Source organism: Chanodichthys erythropterus, chromosome 24, assembly GCF_024489055.1.
Source record: "Chanodichthys erythropterus isolate Z2021 chromosome 24, ASM2448905v1, whole genome shotgun sequence".
NCBI classification, from domain to species: domain Eukaryota; kingdom Metazoa; phylum Chordata; class Actinopteri; order Cypriniformes; family Xenocyprididae; genus Chanodichthys; species Chanodichthys erythropterus.
The window spans coordinates 18,330,876-18,352,647 of record NC_090244.1 but is presented as its reverse complement, the minus strand read 5'-3'; the positions used below and the strand labels follow the sequence as shown (position 1 = coordinate 18,352,647).

The 21,772-nt window shown below is 36.7% G+C and overlaps 1 protein-coding gene across 2 annotated transcripts in view; it reads left to right on the top strand.

The window, feature by feature from the left end:
- The window catches only part of dapk2b (death-associated protein kinase 2b), a 43,671-nt gene extending 36,235 nt beyond the window's left edge, over nt 1-7,436 (top strand). Inside the window, exons 10-12 of one of the 2 annotated variants that reach the window (XM_067380693.1) lie at nt 3,865-3,954; nt 6,664-6,735; nt 6,930-7,436. In XM_067380693.1, the coding sequence (XP_067236794.1) occupies nt 3,865-3,954; nt 6,664-6,735; nt 6,930-7,055 (288 nt within the window). In that variant the 3' untranslated portion in view covers nt 7,056-7,436. The other variant, XM_067380692.1, reaches the window with a different exon arrangement.
- Nucleotides 7,437-21,772: the final 14,336 nt, after the last annotated feature.

Genomic DNA, 21,772 nt, shown 5'->3' with positions numbered 1-21,772 from the left:
GCATGTCTTCATTATGGAAGCAATCGCATGTCGATGAATTCTTCTAATCGATGAATGGACTGTAGAGACGACTCAATCCAATGTTTACCATGCTGTTCTCCTCATCCTAACACCACCGTCCCTTTGATCCGAGACCAGCATTAACTCCACATCTTCCTGCCTGGGTCCGCTGTTTGCCCTTGCGTGAGTTGAGTGCTTTGACTCCCTGGTGAAAAAGCAAACTAGCTTCTTAATCATTCTTCCTCCTAATTTCTCTATGCGAAGACCCACGAACAGCCAGAGGACAGCAGTGCCACCCTAGAGGCGCAAGCGAAAGTGGAATCACAGCAACTGAAGACCAAACGCCTGAAAGAGTACACCATTCAATCCCACTCCAGCATGCCCCCCAACAACACCTATGTCAACTTTGAGCGTTTCGCCAAAGTTCTGGAGGACATCTCGTTGGTGGAAATGGGTCTCAAAAATGTGGCTCAGAAGCGTGAATCCCTTCAGGACGACATCGAGGCTCTTCTTTCCATCTACAGTGAGAAGGAAACTTGGTATAAAGAGGAAAGCGAGAGCATCCGACAGGAAATCTCGCAGGTGCGCTATGAGTTACGCAAAGCGGAGGGTTTGAGGAAAGGCCTCCAGGAGGACTTGAGGACAACCGACGCCAACTTAGCCAGCATTGACAGACGCTACCTGACTAGAGAAGCCCACCTGAACTCCCTCAGACAGGAGCTGAACGCAGAACTCCGCTGGCTGCAGGAGGTTATGGGATCACTAAACGGAGAGGGTGGGAACAGGGGCTTGGGTTCCATCTCAGCACTGAACAATGAGGTGAACGAGGCCCTGAAGGAGCTGTTGAGCAGGGCCTGTGGGAGCGAACTATGTCCTCGAGCACAACCCGACATCTCTGAGTCTAGCTAATGGAGATTAGACTGCAGTGGTAATACACTGGGATTAGGAGCGTTCCAGGATGTGTAATCAGTGGCGTAGAGTCGCAACCACTGTGAAAGAAATGTATAAGTTTGTCACCCCACATTTTGGACAATAGTAATATTTTAAAGATTTAAAGATGTAATTTTGTCATGATTTACTTACCCTCATGTCATTCCAAACTTGTATGAATTGGGTGGAGCACAAAAGAAGATATTTTGAGAAATGTCTCAGGTTTTTGGTTACCAACAAAAAATGTTTGGTTACCAACATTCTTCAAAATACCTTTTTATGTATTGCACAGAAGAAAGAAAGTCATACAGGTTTGAAATGACAATTAAATTTTTATTAATTTTTGAAGTCCTAAAGACTTTTATGACCTAATTAATATTCATGAGCTAGGCTGATAAGGTTTAAAACATCTACAGCCCAGGGTGTAGCAACTTTTTATAACTCTGGATGGAATATCTCATCCACTTGATGAAATTCTTGACCTCGTCCTGTACTTTTTGGAATATAATAATATTTTAAGTGTTCATTTTTGCGAAAAGAAAAAATAAATTAAAAATAGCCACAAAAAACAAGTACTTCAAGACCAAGCAAAGTAGGGTTTGGCAGTGAAATGGATGAATATGCAAGTACAAGTACCCACATTGTCACCTTATTAATATTCATGAGCCAGGCTAATAACGCTTATATCACAAGACTTAAACTAACAATTAAAGATCATTATCTCAATGAAACTTTAAACTGAGACACTTTTTTAATTAATTTTACTGTAGTACCTCAAAAAAGGTATTACTGTAGTACCTTCTTTTAAAGTCAGTTTTGCATAAAATGTTGCTGTTTATTTGTAACTTGCTTGTTTTGTATATACTTGAGACTATAAAATATTTAAGTTATGCACATGTTGGTACCCTACTGGATTCAAGAGCATACTTTGAATTGAACATATTCACCAATATGGTTGTTCTTGTCAGTATTATTTAAGTTGGTTGTTATTTATGGTCAAATACTGACCAAACATCCATAAAACATTTCTTTCCTTTTTTTTAACGGCAAGATTGAACAGTTGAGATGATGCCAGCCTTTCTGATTTCATTCCTTTTGTCATCTTTATGCATGGGTTGTTTTTCTTTCTTTTGTTTACAAGAGCCATAAATTTGAACTTGCTTTGTTTTTTTCTCTCTTAGTTTTAAGTTCTCTAATTTATTTTTAATGCACCTATTTGAAGTACTTTTAGAAACATTACATGCTCGTTGCCAGTTTTAATTTTACATTTAAACTGACTTTTTTTTCTTGCACATGTAATTTAATGTATATTCCTGTTACTTTATACTTTAATTTCATTCAAAAGTCATATTTGTGATATGTGATGTGCATTGATTTGTGAACGACAGCACTTGGACGTTTTCTTCAGCATGTCATGATGTAAACAGAGATGTCATTTCTTTCTACACTGAATAAAGCACTGGAATGATGATTATATACCTCACACTGATCATTAGTCCTGCAGCTGGTCATGGAGATGAAGTGTATTCAGTCCCTCAGGGCTGTGTTTTTCTTGGAAATTGTGCAGTCATGTGCTATTTGCTAAGGCATCACTTTTACTATTGCTTATACGGGCTACCGATTTGACCCTGCTGCGTTCACACCAAACGCGAATAGAGCGTCAAATTCGCGTCTACCGCGTCTAGTTTGCCGCTTTAACAGTTTGAATGCATTCGCGCGTCTAGAGCGAAATAGACGCGCGTAAAAAACAAGCGTTTGAAGCGAAATTGACGCGCGTAAAAAACAAGCGTTTGAAGCGAAATTGACGCACGTCCGAGGCGAAATCCGCTTCTTGTGGGAGGGGCAAGTGCAGGCGGTTGTCTGTTTGCAAGATGGCTGATGTTGATCGTGCGTTCATCGAGAGAGCTACCGCTTTGTATTTACTCTGGAGCAGAACAGCGGCGTAGGGGTCAGCGTCGCGGGAAGGCCGCGGGTCGATAAACGTGTATACTTGACTCAAAAGTGAAATGTGTACTTACAACTTAAGCCGCGGTCACACTAGACTTTGAACGTGCGAAATTTTTTCGGATGCTTTAACGGTCGTGATATGACGTCACGGTCTACAGCGTCTTTTTTATAAACATGAATTCAACACATAACTTAAAGTAATACATTTAAAATGTAAAAATATAGAACCAACTTGACTTTACTGCAAAAATATAATTCTTTTAATTCAGCCAAGAGGTCATGCCATGACGAATCGATCTTCTATTGGTCGCACGTCTTCACGTGATGCGAATTCGCAGGTCAGAGTTCACCAAACTTGAACTTTGGAACGCAGCGAAATGCAAAATTTTTCGCACAAGCTTGCGTTTCCAGTCTGACGCATTCGCATGCGTTTGAATGGAAGTCAATGGAACGAAAAGTGCAGTGTGACCGCACCTTTACCAGGTAGCCCAATCTGCACCGACACTCTTCCAAGCGAGGTCCTTTTTATTCCTGTCTGAAGTATGAACTTGTGTCATAAATCTCTGGGTAACTGCTCACTGATAATATCAGTCGTTCCTCCATTTTGAATGAGTGACTCCGGGCGGGCCTGCCGCCACAGCAGCAAGCAGGCTCCTGGTTGGTTAAGGCGGCGCGAATTTACGCCAAAGTTCAAATTTTTCAACTTGGGCGTCAGACGCGAATTCGCGTCAAACGCGCCGCGCTAAACGTCTCATTCGCGCCGCGAGACCTCCAGACGCGCGTAAACGCGTCTGTACATTGACTTAACATTGAAATCATTCGCGCCAGACGCTCTATTCGCGTTTGGTGTGAACACAGCACTGTTAGCTTGTTGAGGAGAGGCAGTCAGACTTAACATTTTTCATCTGATATTTGATAAAATGGGGAAATCTGAAGACTTGCAGTATATTGAATGGTAACGACAATGTGATTGTGTTTGTCCTTTAGCCCATAAACCCCCGACAAGCCCTGGTGAGACGACAATCTGTGGTGAACATTGAGAACTTCAGGAGACAATACGCCCGGAGGAGGTGGCAGGTAGGAGTTTTACATCGCTTTAGATCTTGAAATGGTGCTGCCCCAACCTACATTTTTACCAATACTTTTAAAATGTATCTCTGCACTGTTCAATCCTGTTGGGACATCTACCCTTAAAGTAAGGCCCTGTTTCGACCTGGTATTATGTATCCTGGTCCATCAGATCACAAGTGGACGACGCTAAATACAGGTGTAAACGGGATGTAAAACGTTTTAAGCTTATCCACTTTTCACCAGTTCCAGAGGTAGTCGAAAACACATTCGACCGGATTGCTTTCGTAGTGTAAACGCTAATGTGGTCGAATGTGTTCAAACAACCACAAAAAACATTATGGGAAGCACGCTAGCCAGGGATTTAAACTTTGTCGGCTGAAGAACCAGGATTGGTTTGAAGATGAAAAATTTACCAATCACAATGTTCTCTCACCATTCCTGATTTCTAACACACACATTTACAGCATTCGGTAGGTCTTGCGGCTGTCAGAGCAGAAACGAATGTGGCTGCACTCCATATGTTTTTCCATTGTCATGGGCGTGTTCATGTGTAAAACGTGTGAGCTTATTTTGTCCATTAGATTGAAAGATTTATAAAAAAACCCGTAGACCCTCCCCTTGAAGAAATCAGGACAGACGTGGTTGAAAGTGGACAGAAGGGACAGATTAAAATACCAGGTGTAAACGGCTATGTGTCTTCCTCATCCACTTGTATTCTGATCAACCAAAATCTTAATACCAGGTGGAAACAGTGCTTAAAATAGGGATTGGGGGAGTGGCCTGTTTTAGGTGTAAAAGTATAAAAATACAAAGTTTTGTCATGAAACTCTAAATGGCACAGGCTGATAGGTCAGCAGCAGCATGTCTTACTTGCTCATATCAGTGTGTTGTGTATGTATCGGCAGTAGCAAGTCCCGTATTTGCTCTGCAACAGCAATAACAGCAGCAGCGTAGCAGATCTATTCCACCAAGACCAAACATACAGTATCAACATTGTCATATCCATTACCATGCCAAACACTGTCATGACAGAAATATTATTTTTGACAAAAAAGAACAATAATACTGTCTGTAAATGTGGCCTGATTCAATATAATTTTCAAACTACGGTTGTTTTTAGACATTGATCTTTAACCTTGTAAAGTATGAATGTAACAGGGTTGAGAGAAATGTTGCTTGTTATTTGTGGGTTTACTTTGTGTACAACTTAATGTGTGATTTTATTTGTAAGGCACATGGAAGCTGTGATACTACTAGAATTTACTTAGTTATTTGTTAAAATTATAAGCATATGCATTTCAAACTTACTATGACGGGGTTGAAATACTGTGCATTATCAGCAATTGAAAACTATTTGAAGGTCTGTAGGCTTTTTTTTAATGTTTTTGAAAAAAGTCTCTTTTTTATTTGATCAAAAAACACAGTACAAACAGTAATATTGTGAAATATAATTGCAATTTAAAATATGTTTCAAATGTAATTTATTCCAGTAATGGTAAAGCTGAATTTTCAGCATTACTCCAGTCTTCAGTGTCACATGATCCTTCAGAAATCATTCTAATATGTGACCCATGCTGGTAAAATGAGTCGGAATATGCACGGGCTAATTTCGAGCAACAGGCAAAACAAATGAAAATGTCAATTTTGGTCGAAATTGAGGTTTTTACAAAAATTTGTTCATTAAGCCCTCGTCTAGCGATGCTCCAAATAGCAATTAAACATCTAAAAGTATCTTTATTTGTACTTTTTCTGACAGGAATACCTTTCTTTTCACCATGAAAAATTCTGTTTTTCACTGTTCGCTTCTGGACGATTGGCGCTTCCCCTCAGCACAAGTTTGGTATTGTTGTAAAGTGTAGCATTCCAACTTTGTGAATATCCATAGCGAATTCTCGAGTCTGAACCAATGCTGATGTAAACAAAATGATCTTACTCGCGCTGACTGACACATCCAAAGCCTCAGACAGTGCGCAATCCCGATATACACAGAATTACAGAATAACAGTACAGTCTTGGCGAGTATTCACGCAAACATTATATGTTATGTCTTAAGTAAATGTTTGGTTAACTGTTGGGGAAAAACATCTAATGTGTAACATTATATTAGATCCGTGTGATACAGTATATATAGGCTGTCTGTTAATCAAACAATTGGGGAATCATGGGGAAAAAGTTGAATATAGATATTTTTCCTATAGATATGGGTTTTGACTTGGTTTGTGCCAAATTTGGTGGTATTTCCAGGGATTTTAAGGTATTGCTAGATGATGATCAGAAAACTGAGGGTTGCTGAATCTATTGACTTCAAACAGGTGTAGCCCAGTCATTTTTTGTCTGATTCCAATAAATCATAAATCATTTTGAAATTTATTTAAGAATACTCAATAACTAATTTTGCCAGCATGTGTCACATATGGTGATTTGCTCAAGAAACATTTCTTATTATTATCAGTGTTAAAAACAGTTGCTGCTCAAAATCTTTGTGAGAACCGTTTTCCAGGATTCTTTAAATTGAAAGTTTAAAAGAACAGCATTTATTTGGATTAAAAATCTTTTGTAACATCATAAATGTCTTTACTGCCACTTCTGATCAAAAAAGTATCTGTTTCTTTAAAAAAAAAAAAAAAAAAAAAAAATTACTGACCCCAAACTTTTGAATGGTAGTGTTTAGTCTAAAATAAAATTTAATTAAATTTTCTCCCTGCTCTCCAATAGCTTTCTTTCAGAATCGTGGCCCTCTGCAATCACTTGACACGCATGATGAAGAAAGGTCACCCCAAACCACAGGTACTGCATGAGCCCTGCTCAATTATACTTTGTTAAACCCAATAAAGTTAATTGTCTGGTTGGTCCAGCATTCTCCAGGTAATAATATGACCTGTTAAATCACAAGAGCGACCCTCTAAGATCTCAAGATCACGTTGGTATCTGTCGAATACCATTTTACGAATGCATCTCAATATCTTTGTCGGGGTTTACAGGACAAACCCAAGATGGGCTACGTAGGGCGCACAGTGGCCATGTTCGAAAGAGAGTGTGAGAGCGATCAAGAGGAGGAGGTGATGCTGAGGAAACCTCGAACCAGGAAGAGAAGTAGCACCTCCTGAAATTCCTTGCTGCTCCTCCGACCGACCACAATACAAGCATCCCAGCCGCACGCTGGTTTTGAGGTGAACCAGCAGCGCGTGTGCCTTTTCCAAATGCACACAGGCTGAAGTGTTTTTAGAAAGGGTCATTGAGGTCTGTATGTGGTTTGTTTGACTTCATAGAGATGCAATTATTATTTGTCACCACGTCTGTAAACATGATGCAACAAGTGCAGTTGTGGCAAATATAGATCGCTCATGTTTTAAAGTCGAGTATAAATGTATTAATGTACATAATGGGATAGGGAAGATTTTACTGGATGTATTACAAGTTTGTATGTAAAGTTTACTTGTACAATGTTAAAATACATATTAGAGATGTTTAACGTCACACGCCACTTTTCCTCGAGCCCTGTCTGTCTTAATATGTGCCACATTTTTGCTTTCCTTTATTAAACGCCTTCAAATTATTTTTGCATTTAAACGGTGCATTACTGATATAGCCAACTTCATTTATTCTGTATGAAATTTGTTGATGTTATACGTCATTTTTATACTTTTATTGCGCAGATTATTGTCTCAAGGTGTGGTCACATTCACTGTTATTCTGCAGATTTTCGTGGGAAATTGCGAATATTTAAATCCACATTTGTGAACATTCTCCCCACCCTGATTTTGCAGTTGGTCAAATGAATTTTGCACGATGACCAACAGAAAATTTCTTGAAAATGACTTCTTTGTGAGCTGTGCTTCATATATCGCTACACTATTGACAGTGGACCTTTTTGCATGTAAAATTTCTTCCGCACTTTTAAAGGATGCATTTGACGAAGCAAGCCAGTGTCAAATGGACTGGGTTTGAAATCCAGTTTAAAACCGTGTAATACTCTATGTATTAGCTATTAAGCGTCTTAAATTTAGGTCAATTATCAAGCCTGGGTCGACAATGACTTGTAAAGCTCTTAAGACAATAATGATGTATCAGATGCCATTCCTTTTGATTTCAAAAACCTATGTTTATTGAGATCAGGGTAGATTTTTTGTCCCTTCCTCTATCGGGAAAGGACAAGTAGGAATTGGCATGCTGTTGGATTGTGAAATTAAACTTTGTATGTACTATATCATTAGTTATGTTCCCATCCACTTATTTTTATGCACATTTTGGAATATCGCATAAAAAACATTTAAAAAATGTGCACAAACAAGTTATGCGCTCAATTGAAGTGGATTTTTTATCTGATAAGACATGCATAAACTACGATGGAAACACATTAATCTCTTGATGCACAACAAAAAAACCTCATGTGACTGCCTCAACAGTGGATGTGACTGGATAACTGGACTAAGGTCTGAGGTGCAAGTCATTTATGATGGAGGAATTGCTTTCTCGATTGCAGCAGCTTCCATTATTATTACAGATCTTTTGCGCCAATGTCATAGGAAGTGACAATTTTGTTCTCTTAAACACATGATGGAAACAGTGCTTTATTCGCAAATGTTTTATGCAATATTCCAATTTTGAGCATAAGTAAAATTTGCAACTTTGGATGAAAACACAGTGCACAGCATAAATGAGTACACCTCCTCTGAAACTTCTCAGCAATTACTCAATTACTTAGAAGATATGTGAGGGTTCTTTAGAAAAATATTGTTCCAGCAAGTCTGCTTAATCAATTACCAAAGAAGCATGTCAAAACTATTAAGGAAAATAAGATTTTCTCATCAAGGTGATAAAATTTTGTGTAGCAAAAATGAGTACACCCTCCTAAAAGTTACTAAATAAAACTAAATAAAAATGTTCTGGTGTAAGTTTAAGGCAATGTTTGGTCAACAGATAAGTTGAACAAAAACATTTAAAGAGAAGTAATGTCTTGACAATTAAAAGTGTTATATAGCCCATCATTCTCAGACTTAAAACTGACAACAATGGAAGCACTTGGGAGAGAAATGTCAGGAGACTTATTTCTTAGCACAAAAGAGGACAGTGGTACAAGAGGATTACCAAATCATTGTTTTAAGTGTGAAAATATAGCAAAAAGTAACACAGAAATTTTAAAAACAATGGACTTGTGACAAGGCCCCTGAAATAATCAGGTCTTCATTTTAAGCTTTCATTTAGTGATGAGGGATTTTTTTGCTAAACAAAGAATAGGAGAAATACCAAGCAAGTTACTCAGAGCCAGCAAAAGCTATGAAAAGAGTGACTGTTTATCTCACAGAGTAAGATGCAGCCTGCAGAAATGACATGCATGGTTGAGGTTGTACCTACTGTAGCCAAAGCACAATAAAGTCAGTTAGCCATTTCAAAAGTCCATACTTACAAAATATCGATTCTGGGAATCAATACTGTGGTCTCATGAGACCAAATCAATCATTTTGAATCTAACAGCATCCAAAATGTTCTGGTGTTGCTAGAGGAGGAGTACAGTGAGAAGTGCCTGGTTCCCACAGTAAAGTTCAGTGGTAGTAAAGCTCTTATATAGGGATGAATGAGTGCTGAAGGTGTGAGGGAGTTGTGCTTTATCAATGCTGTCATGAATTCCCACACCACTGTGTAATTTAATACACAAACTTGAAACAGAAGATGTTACCCTTTCCTCATTCCCTGCATTGTTGAGCATTTTTTCAACACGACAATGAGGATATGCATTCTCCCAAGCTGAAAAACTTTCTGTGGACATGTATTGCACTCAATCTTAACACTCTTGAGCTCCTGTGGGGAATTCTGTAGAGACGAGTTGAGCAACATTAAAGATCAGGGCATTTAAGGAGCTCATCATCCAGGAGTTAAACAAGACAGATGTGACAATTTGTCATGAACTTGTATAATCCGTGCCAAGAAGGGTCAGAGCAGTATGTTCAAAATTATGGAGGGCATACTAAGTGCTAGAATATTATACATTTGTTGAATTAAATCTAGGGTTTACTCATTTTTGCAATCTTTAATTTAAACAAAATTGGCTAATTTACTTATTTTAAGACTATTAATGACATATATTTCTCAGTTTTTATGTATATGTTTAATACATTTTAGTTTTGCCATCTTTCCATGAATTGTATTAGTGATCATGAAGAAAATACATATTTTGTATTTGTTCAGAGTGGGTGTACTCATTTATGCTGTGCACTGTAGGTTTGGAACAACTTGAGGGTGAGTAAATGATGACAGAATTTTCATTTTTGGGTGAACTATCCCTTTAAGACTTTTTAGGACTGTGCCACTTATTGATCAGATGTTATCAAAATTATAAAAATGAGACATGTATTCATATCTTTTGAAACTAAAATTGGAGTTACACCATTGTCTGGCTCTTTGGCTCCAGTATCCCCTTGGCCCTACATAGGACAAGGGTTTTGGAAAATGGATGGATTTACTTTTTAATAGTAAAGCACCTGGATTACAGTTATGCATATGTAAATGATTGTATTACAGTGCCTTGAGGCTGAATGTGATTGTAGGAATGAAAGTGTGTCATAAGCTGCATGCAGTGCCCTGTGCTCTACATACATCACCAGCAGGAAGAGGTTGTAGAATCTTATTGTTCCCAGGAATGTGTTCTATACAATGGGCTTATAAATCTGTATGTCATTTTCTAAGTGGGCTCAAAAGGTTTCATTTAATTTTAATTCTTTAAAAAATTGTGAGAAAATGTTCATTCTGCTAGAGTATTAAACTTTAATCGATTTTAAACCATTTTGCCGTGTGTATTTATACATTACATACTGTACATGTTCAAAAATATTTTGGTTTACATGTATAAACATGTTCAATGCATGTTAATGTACACCTGTATTGCATCACTTCCTGTGCATCAGTCACATAATTGGTGGTGTTAGGGGACTAAACTATTGAAGCCCGTTTCCGCCACTAAATAAAAAAATAAAAACAGTAACTGCGACTTTTTATCTCAGAATTCTGGCTTTTTTCTCACAATTGCAAGTTATAAAGTAAGAATTCTGACTTGTTTCTCGCAATTCTGACTTCATCACTTGTAATTTTGAGAAATAAAGTCAGAATTCTGAGATATAAACTCGCAATTGCATGATATAAACTCAGAATTGTGTGAAACTTTTTCTCGCAATTCTGACTATATCACGCAAGTGCAAGTTTATATCTCGCAATTCTGACTTTATATCACGCAATTGCGAATTTATATCTCAGAATTGACTTTATATCACGCAATTGCGAGTTTATATCTCAGAATTGACTTTATATCACGCAATTGCGACTTTATATCTCGCAATTCTGACTTTATATCACGCAATTGCGAGTTTATATCTCACAATTCTGACTTTATATCACGCAATTGCGAGTTTATATCTTGCAATTCTGACTTTATATCACGCAATTGCGAGTTTATATTTCAGAATTGACTTTATATCACGCAATTGTGAGTTTATATCTCAGAATTAACTTTATATCACGCAATTGCGAGTTTATATCTCAGAATTGACTTTATATCATGCAATTGTGAGTTTATATCTCAGAATTGACGTTATATCACGCAATTGTGAGTTTATATCTCAGAATTGACGTTATATCACGCAATTGTGAGTTTATATCTCAGAATTGACTTTATATCACGCAATTGCGAGTTTATATCTCAGAATTGACTTTATATCACGCAATTGTGAGTTTATATCTCAGAATTGACTTTATATCACGCAATTGTGAGTTTATATCTCAGAATTGACGTTATATCACGCAATTGTGAGTTTATATCTCAGAATTGACTTTATATCACGCAATTGCGAGTTTATATCTCGCAATTCTGACTTTATATCACGCAATTGCGAGTTTATATCTCGCAATTCTGACTTTATATCACGCAATTGCGAGTTTATATTTCAGAATTGACTATATCACGCAATTGCAAGTTTATATCTCAGAATTGACGTTATATCACGCAATTGCGAGTTTATATTTCAGAATTGACTTTATATCACGCAATTGTGAGTTTATATCTCATAATTGTGACTATATCACGCAATTGCGAGTTTATATCTCAGAATTGACTTTATATCACGCAATTGCGAGTTTATATCTCATAATTGTGACTTTATATCACGCAATTGCTAGTTTATATCTCAGAATTGACTTTATATCACGCAATTGTGAGTTTATATCTCAGAATTGACTTTATATCACGCAATTGTGAGTTTATATCTCATAATTGTGACTTTATATCACGCAATTGCGAGTTTATATCTCAGAATTGACTTTATATCACGCAATTGCGAGTTTATATCTCATAATTGTGACTTTATATCACGCAATTGCGAGTTTATATCTCGCAATTCTGACTTTATCACGCAATTGCAAGTTTATTCAGAATTCTGAGATAAAAAGTCTCAATTACTGTTTTTATTTTATTTTTTTTATTATTTAGTGGCAGAAACGGGCTTCCATACTAAACAGTATTGTTTACAAGTATAAATGCCAGATTTTCCTCTAAATAGAAAATATTCGTAAAATGTGCCTCAAGAAAAAAAAAAAAAAGATCTCCTCATATCCATTTATTTTTACTCTTGATATGACTCTGTACTTGTGTTGTTCACAAACAATGTGAAAAAATGAAAAAAGTATTGAAAAACTGCCCCTTTTGTACAAATAGTAGAAGTAATAAATGATTAATATATTTATTGAAGTGCTTGTTTGATTATTTTTGATTCACTAGTAAGGTCAGGTCAGGTACTGAAAGAGTCTACACAGTTTCAACCATTTCAGCATTTATATCAAGAGATTTTTAAGATCATGTAACAAGTAAATTCAAAGTCAGGACTTAGAGTGACCGCGCTGGGTTTGTGTTATTCTGTAATCAAAACTTCAGTGTCACAATTAGTCTGTTAGTGAGAAAATGTTGCCCTCGTGTCCAGTCAGTCAGGCAGTTTCACAACAGCAGTGTTGTTTGGGCTCAATTGAGCTGAACGCAGTTGAGGTGAAAACTTGACCTGAACTAAATAAACTGCCATTAGTAAAGTAGGCCAGTGGCAATGTGAAAGGTATCCGGCGGAAGAAGTGAACCAGTTTTCTCTTTTTTTTCCCCCCTCACCTCTAATTCAGTCAGGCCAGAGCAAAATGTAGAGACTCTGTAAAAAAATGTAAAGCTTTCCTTATTCTTGTGATGAATGTTTCTTCACTCGTTTCTTAATAACAATGAGCTGAATTTGACCAAGTGTGCCAATGTTTGTTCCATTCCAGACCATTGCCCTACATATTTCAGTAATCCTTCCTTATCCCATCCAATTTGTTCTGGTAATGTATTAATATGTACAGCCAATGTGTTATTCCATGAGATTAGAGGAGTTGTACATGTCATAATGTCATTAACATCAACAATGTCTCACATTTTTGAGTTAATCGAATGGCTGGATTCTTGATTTAAGATTGACCTATAATTCTTTGGAAATGTTTCTGGCATGTTATCAATGAAAGAGTTTACTATCCTAGTTATGTGGGGTGGAGCATTTCTGAACTGTAAATGTGTGCTTTCATTTTTGGTTTATTCAACAGTGATTCATGAGGCTAATTTTTAAAGGAACACTCCACTTTTTTTGAAAATAGGCTAATTTTCCAACTCCCCTAGAGTTAAACAGTTGAGTTTTACTGTTTTCGAATCCATTCAGCCGATCTCCGGTTCTGGCAGTACCACTTTTAGCATAGCTTAGCATAGTTCATTGAATCTGATTAGACCGTAAGCATCGCGTTTAAAAATGACCAGAGTTTTGATATTTTTCCTATTTAAAACCGAGGGAAAATGAAAAGTTGTGATTTTCTAGGCCGATATGGCTAGGAACTATACTCTCATTCAGAACTTTGCTGCCGTTCCATGGCTGCAGCAGTGCAATGATATTACGCAGCGCCTGTGAGCCCCTGCTTGCACAGGGAGCGTGCCTTGCAACCATGAGAGACGCTGCGTAATATCATTGCACTGCTGCAGCCATGATACGGCAGCAAAGATGGGCTGAATGTATTCGAAAACGGTAAAACTCAACTGTTTAACTCTAGGGGAGTTGGACAATGAGCCTATTTTCAAAAAAAAGTGGAGTGTTCCTTTAAGAAAACCCTTGGTACACACACATATATTTCCACAGAAGTCTTTCTTCAACAAATATCCGCATAACTGATGAAATCTTACTTTCCAATAAATTTCAAGCTTCCTTTTGGCCTTCAACTTGAATTATGGGAAAAATCTGATAGCTTAATTCTTCACCTATCTGGCTTATCTTATCTGCTTCCAGTGTATTTTAAACCATCATAGCATCATTGATGCAACTAATAATCGACCAGTGTAACTGATATCAGTCTGTTACCGTTTAAAAACAAAAAATGAATTGCAGTTGCTGGAAAGTAGCCGTAAGCTAAAACACAATAGATCACAATGAAGATATAATTGCTTCTGTGGAACTGTTAACATATGATCTTTTTTGCCCCAGGCTATTGTGTATCTTTAGCAAAAGTATAGTCCTAAACAAATGTGGGAGTCATTGTTTACAGACTTGTAGGCCTACATATTTTCACCAAGCTATACGATAGGCCTAACTCAAGCACACGCTAATTACATAAAGGAGCCTTTTAATTTCGTCAAAACAGCTTAAGGTAAAATTCAATCACAGTCAGATCTAGCTACAAATACGATTAATTAACTAGCTAAATAATTATACAAATATTTTATGTATTAGATCTGGGTGAACGTGTAAGTTATAGGAAATCCAGGCTAACCAAACATCAGCACACATCAGAAGTTATGATAATTGTAATGACGGCGCCACCTACTGGTTAGACATTGTATCTTCCATATGAACTGATGATTGAATAGGCCGCTAGGAGAAACTGAATAAGTTTATGTATAGTCTAAATGATTAGGCTATTATTATTATTAGTGGTAGTAGTAGTAGTGGTAGTAGCTAGATATAGCCCTTTTTCCAATGATTGGGTGCAATAATCTCCCCTTGCATTTTTTTCATAACATTTTATTTATTTTATTATTACTATTATTATTAATTTTGTCTTGGCTCATCTAGCTGAACACCGGCAATCTATGTTTATTATAATTATCGGCAAATATACCATTCATTAGCATGAATCTATGAATTTTGATAAATAATTGATTTTCAGCTCTATGGTTGTCCCCATGAAACAGAAAATCTGATGGTTTTGACAAAATTTTTGTTTTATTTGTTTTCTATTTAATATTTAATCTAGGCTATATAATGTTAGTTATCTGAAGATGGCAGTCGGTATAGGCTGTCATTTAATCAAATAAGAAATCAAATTAAATGCTAGGCTACATTTGTTCTAAAAACATTCTAGGCTAAGTTGAAGATCATAAGATGATCATACAGGCTGTATTTGCTCGTTTTGGAAAATTAAATTTCGTTCTTGGAAAAAAAAAATCCTTGTGCCAGAAGATCACTGAAACCGTGACAAATGTCCCCCTCTGTTGGCCAAAAGTGAACGTGCGTGATTAAAGTCCCGAGGGGTTTCCCGCCGTTATCAAAATTCAGCGCGCGCTGGTCATGGTCACGACTCAACGGCTGCCTCCGAAAACCAGCTGCCTCACTGCCTTAATAAGCAATGACTTGTAAGGCAGCGTTTGTGCATGAAGACACCTCATGAAACGGATTTCGGACAGACTTCTGAGGCAGCATTAGAGTTTAAAGGGTTAGTGCACCCAAAAATGAAAATCATGTCATTTATTACTCACACTCATGCCGTTCCACACCCGTAATACCTTCGTTCATCTACGGAACACAAATTGAGCTATTTTTGTTGAAATCCTATGGCTCAGTGAGGCCTGCATTGCCAGCAATGACATTTCCTCTCTCAAGATCCATTAATGTACTAAAAACATATTTAAATCAGTTCATGTGAGTACAGTGGTTCAATATTAATATTATAAAGCGACGAGAATATTTTTGGAGCGCCATAAAAAAAGAAAATAACGACTTATTTAGTGATGGCCGATTTCAAAACACACCTTCAGTAAGCTTCGGAGCGTTATGAATCAGCGTGTCGAATCTGCTGTTTGGAGCGCCAAAGTCACGTGATTTCATCCGTTGGCGGTTTGACACGCGATCTGAATCATGATTCGATACACTGATTAATTTGTGCTCCGATGCTTCATGAAACAACTTTTAAAATGTACCATCAGAATTAATACACAGGTAGGCTAATTTAAAATTGGCAAAAGACCCCTTTCACAGACTGTGATGATGTGTTTTAACGGTCATCAATATCGTAAATTCTGCATAGTTTTTTTGTATTTTCATTTAAAAAAAACATATGTACATTTATAATACTACACTTAGTATTATATTACATTTGCATCAAATAACAAAAAACTAGTTAACACAGCTGTGAGGGTGTTTCTAATACAGCGGCTGTGGGAGTGACCGTAAAGTTGACATCTTTCTCTCTTCTGACTGCCATTCTTTTTGAAAGTTGTGAAAACACTATTGTGGAGTTTCTTTTGCTATTTAAGCAAATGGAAACACAAAAAAAATACATAAAGGATTAATTCACTTTCAAATGAAAATTTAATGATAATTTACTCACCCCCATGTCATCCAAGATTTTTATGTCTTTCTTTTTTCAGTCGAAAAGAAATTAAGGTTTTTGATGAAAACATTCCAGGATTTTTCTCCTTATAGTGGACTTCAATGGCCTCCAGACGGTTGAAGCTTCAAAGTGTTTTACGCGATCCCAGACGAGGAATAAGGGTCTTATCTAGAGAAACCATCGCTCATTTTCTAAAAAGATAAAATAAATACATTTTATACATTTTAACCATAAATGCTCATTTTGAACTAGCTCTCGTCTTCTCTATTTGAATTGCGGCAGTGTAGACACTGCTAAGTGTATTACTGCCCTCCACAGGTCAAAGTTTGAACTAAAGTGTCATATACAATATGCTAGTGTAAGTATATAACAATTAGTTCAAACTTTGACCTGTGGAGGGCAGTTATACACTTAGCAGTGTCTACACTACCGCAATTCTAAGAGAAGAAGAAGAAGAGCGCTAGTTCAAGATGAGCATTTATGGTTAAAACGTATATCATTTTTATTTTTATTTTTTAGAAAATGAGTGATGGTTTCTCTAGATAAGACCCTTATTCCTTGTCTGGTATTGTTTAAAGCCCTTTTGAAGCTGAATTGGAACTGTAATATTTACCTTTTACCATTTGGGCTCCATTGAAGTCCACTATATGGAGAAAAATCTTGGAATGTTTTCATCAAAAACTTTCATTTCTTCATGAGGAAAGAAAGACATGAACATCTTGGATGACTGGGGGTGAGTAAATGATCAGGAAATTTAAATTTGAAAGTGAACTAATCCTTTAATGTATTCTCTCATTCACCAAACTATGACAACTTCCGCTTCTGAGAAAGCCAGAAATGTGAAAAGGGTCTAATGGTTTAACATTAACAGCTCAAAAACAACCATATCAATTTATCGTTTTATCTTCAGCCTAAATGTGCTGCCGACAGGATGCTAGGTGTTTAAAAACATTTCACAGATGCCTTACACTTTTTCCTTATGTATTCAGGCTAGACAATACTATTATTTTGTTTATTTGATATAGGCCTACTACTTCTAGAAAAGGATGTAGAGTGCCTGACAGGTGTTCATTTCAAACCAGAAAGAAACTAAAATGGAACAGAGGGTTTATATAAAAATATGGAGAGCAGCTAATATGTATACGGGATCTCTGGGAAACACTTGTGTGATCCAGATCTTACTGGGCCGCACTGCAAACTCTTACCATCTGGACGTGGGCAGCATGCTAGTAAGCAAATGTTACATTTGGATAGCATGGAAATCCCACTGATGTACTGAACAGACAGTTCAGACAAATGCTAAACAAATGACCCAGTTTCACGTTTGTTTGTAATTAGTGATTCCATTAACATAGACCACATAGGCCTAGGCATTGTATGATATGCCATATAAGGTAACCAGATTTCTAAAAACTGCATATTTTTTAGTCTAGATGTCAGTGCGATTTCCCCCTCAAATTAATGTTGACTGATGAAAAATAAATGATGGGAAAATCAGGTGTAAAGTGTCGTGGTAACTGTCTTGAAGTGTATCGTTAAAGGAAATAATTTTCATTTTTAAAGCTTCACCAAAAATTAATAATATCAATAATAATAAATAAAATAAAAATGTTACACAAAATACGACAAACTTATTAGTCTACCTCAATAACCAACTGATTGGCAGTTGGACGAGTACATATGAAATAATGGCTTTGACATCTTCATCTAGATTTGACCAATTAGATTAAAATTGATATCAGAATTGGATTTGTAGATGGTTGAGTGCTGCTGAATTATATGAAGATAAGGAGCTGCTCATCATTAATCATGCATGACATCCTTTGGCTCTGTGTGATCATTAGGTTGGTTTCTGGTCAGATGACACTGAGGAGATGAGTTCCTAGAGGGCCCTCTCCATTATTCATTCAGGACTCGTATGTGTACCCTATTCTTAGAATAGATGCTTAATGGACATGTCCGCTCAGGTCGCTCCGTTCCTTACCTGTTAATATGCGTCACATATTGGTGGGGGTAAATGTTCCTCTCTGTGACAAGTGGGATCAGTTTTGTGTGCCTTGTACGTGCCATGGAGGGATTTAGATAAATAATTGAGCCCAAAAACGTGTAGCTACAGCTTAAAACAGCAAAGCCGGTTTTCATTGATAAACAATCTCTGGACACTTGTCCAGAAGGTCAGTCTCAGGACACTGCTGTCTTCCTTAATCGTATCAGATTAAAATATTGATCCAGCTGGAAAGGTGATTCAATGGTTTCTCAATGGAATTGATTCAGGGTTCTTGGTCTGGCAGAAATGGGGCAGAAAGAATATCTAGGGCATTAGATCTCTGGGGGACCATTAGGCCTTTTGCCTGTATCTGGGTTAAAGGCATGACTGAAAATCTTGGGCCAGAGTGGGGAAGACACCAAAACACGCCCTATAAAGTGGGTAATGTTTGCTTCCAGTAGTGCACTCTCATTCTATAATGCACACTGAGACAGAAGATAAAGATTAACCCAATTGTGGGAGTTTATTGCAGTGCAGAGGCAGAATCTGGTAAGTATAATTATACAGGCAAGGAGGCTGGCTGATCACAGCCTTTTACAATAAACAGGATAACAGAATATGGAGCATTAACAGAATATACACGTGAGTAATACAGGTAAGTTCTGAAAATTACTTTTCCACTTCTTTCCTTCAACAGGACAAAATCACTGGAATGCATTTGAGATCAACTTGCAGATCATAACAAAACTGAAGATTCAGGTAAGCAACTCAATATATAACGAAACTGATAAACAAAGCAGAGTTTATTTGCCAAAACAGTTAACTCCATTTTTATGAATTCTCACAAATCATGTTTTTTTTTATTGTGCATTCCAAGTAATATCAATCAAACTGCAGTTGGGTTGTTTTGATTAAGTAATAATAACCTGTAAAAAATACAGGTAAATTAAAAAAATTAAAGTTCATTGAAAGTATATATACTTTCGCGCGCACACACACACATACATACACAAGCAAAAGGACAACCAATTTTTCAGCATGTAAGTCGTGTATGGTGTACAAAGACTTACAGGAGTCGAAATTATAAATCCTCGATCACTTTTAGTCAGCTTTGACAAAACTTACCTCAGCTAGCGCGTCTTTTTGAAGCGACTTGAAGCCTTGTCACCTGACCTGAATACTGCGCGCTGATTCGCTAAAGCGGACTCTAAAACGGTTTCTGTACACAAACAACAAGGGCGCTTGTCGGCTTCTGCTGTAAAACGTGAACTTGGGATGCCTTGACAGTGGACAAAACCGGCTTTTCTGACAAAATTTAGGGTACAGAACGTGCTATATATGGAGAATAATGCACAGCACTTAGTTCATTTATTTATTTATTTATTTATTATTTTTTTAAATGGCGTTTATCGGTTTTTGCAAATGAACTCTTCTTATCTTTCTTAGTAATAACGACAGGTAAATACACAGGATAACTAAGCTTTCAGCTCAGAAAAAATATGGAGAAACACAGGTAAGTCTTTCTTAAGCCAATATAATCTAAAGGTGAGTCCAGTCATCTTTTTCAACAACTAACGTTATATCAACATAAAGATCAGACAAAGACTAGCTTTGTTCCACTTGTCCACTTGAAGGAGTGAATGAAAATGAGTGAGCGATAATTTTTAATAATCATTTGAAACTTAGCAAACTGGCAGCGCCTCCAGCAGTAATGAAAAGATTGATCTTGAACTCCGTCATAGAAACTAGCATGTATAAACCTTACTTAAACAATTTAATAATCAATAAAATAGATATTACACTGTACTAACATTGGACCACTGGTTTGGAAAATGGATGATTGGATTCAGCTGCGGGCGCCATCTTCTGGCGAGTCGCAGGAATTCATTCAGCACGGCCCTCACAGTGCATTATGGGTATTCTCTAGCTGTTGAGTGTACATCTATGGTGTACATAGTTTGTACACTCGTCTTTCCGGTGCATTATTGGATTGAATGAGTGCACTCGATAATGTCCAATATGGTTTCAGACACCACTATAACTGGCTTTCCATCATTTAAGGGTATATTAAACACACACACACACACACACACTCACACACATATATATATATATATATATATATATATATACACACACATATATATTTGAATAAAAATATATATGACATTTAATAATTGTGCTAATTTCCCATATTTTTGAAGTTAATCTTTAAAAACACAAATTTAATAGCACTGTAATCTTTAAGACAAAATTAACATCAATTTTTAATTCTGTACATTATAATGTTGTGATGCCTGAATTCAGGCATCTTATAACATTACAATGATTTATTTTAGATTGTTATTGTTTTTATATTTAATGTATTAAGACAAAATAGTGTAGAATTTAGTATTGGCTGTTTATTGATAAGCGACCATAATATGGAAGCAATGATTGATTTGACATTATCAGCCAGAAATTTAATATCCTGTATCCTGAAACATAATTATATTATTTAATGGCAGATATAGATTATAGATTAGATTATATAGATTTTTGTGACTTGTTTATCAGTGATGGCATAACTATAGGTTTATAATCAAATCTGTTGGGAAACAATAGCACAAACACACACAGTTGTTTTTCTCCAAGTAGACTTAACCAGACATTCAGACACACAACTTCAGTCCAATCAGGATATTCCCACGAGGGAGGAAGAGCTAAATTGTTATAAATAACTATGAGTCAGCCTTCTCGACCCAGTCCTGTCCTCACTGAGGCTTCTTTGGGAGATGACTTTGTGTCTTTGCGCTCTCTCTGAAGACCTGAGATGACCGACATGATGTCATTGGGCAGGACTTGTTGGTTGTGTGATGTTCGGTACTTTAAATACATTCAATTTGCATAAAAAAGCACATTAACTTTACAATTAAAAATCTAAATCTTGAAAGTCATACAATATACTTAGTAAAATCAACTTCTTAATTTATCTACCTAGTGTCAAGTTCTGTTCAGTTTAATTTCAGTTTTCATGGACCTTCTGTTTGTTTTCGTCAGTCACATGTGTTACCTGTTCTCATTTGCCGCCACTCATCAGTCACCATGGACACTGACTCATTCATCACAGCTGTGCGTTGTTTTTCAATCATCACTGTGTATTTATGTTCCTGTCTGCGTTCTGTTCGGTGTCTGGTCATGTTAATGTGT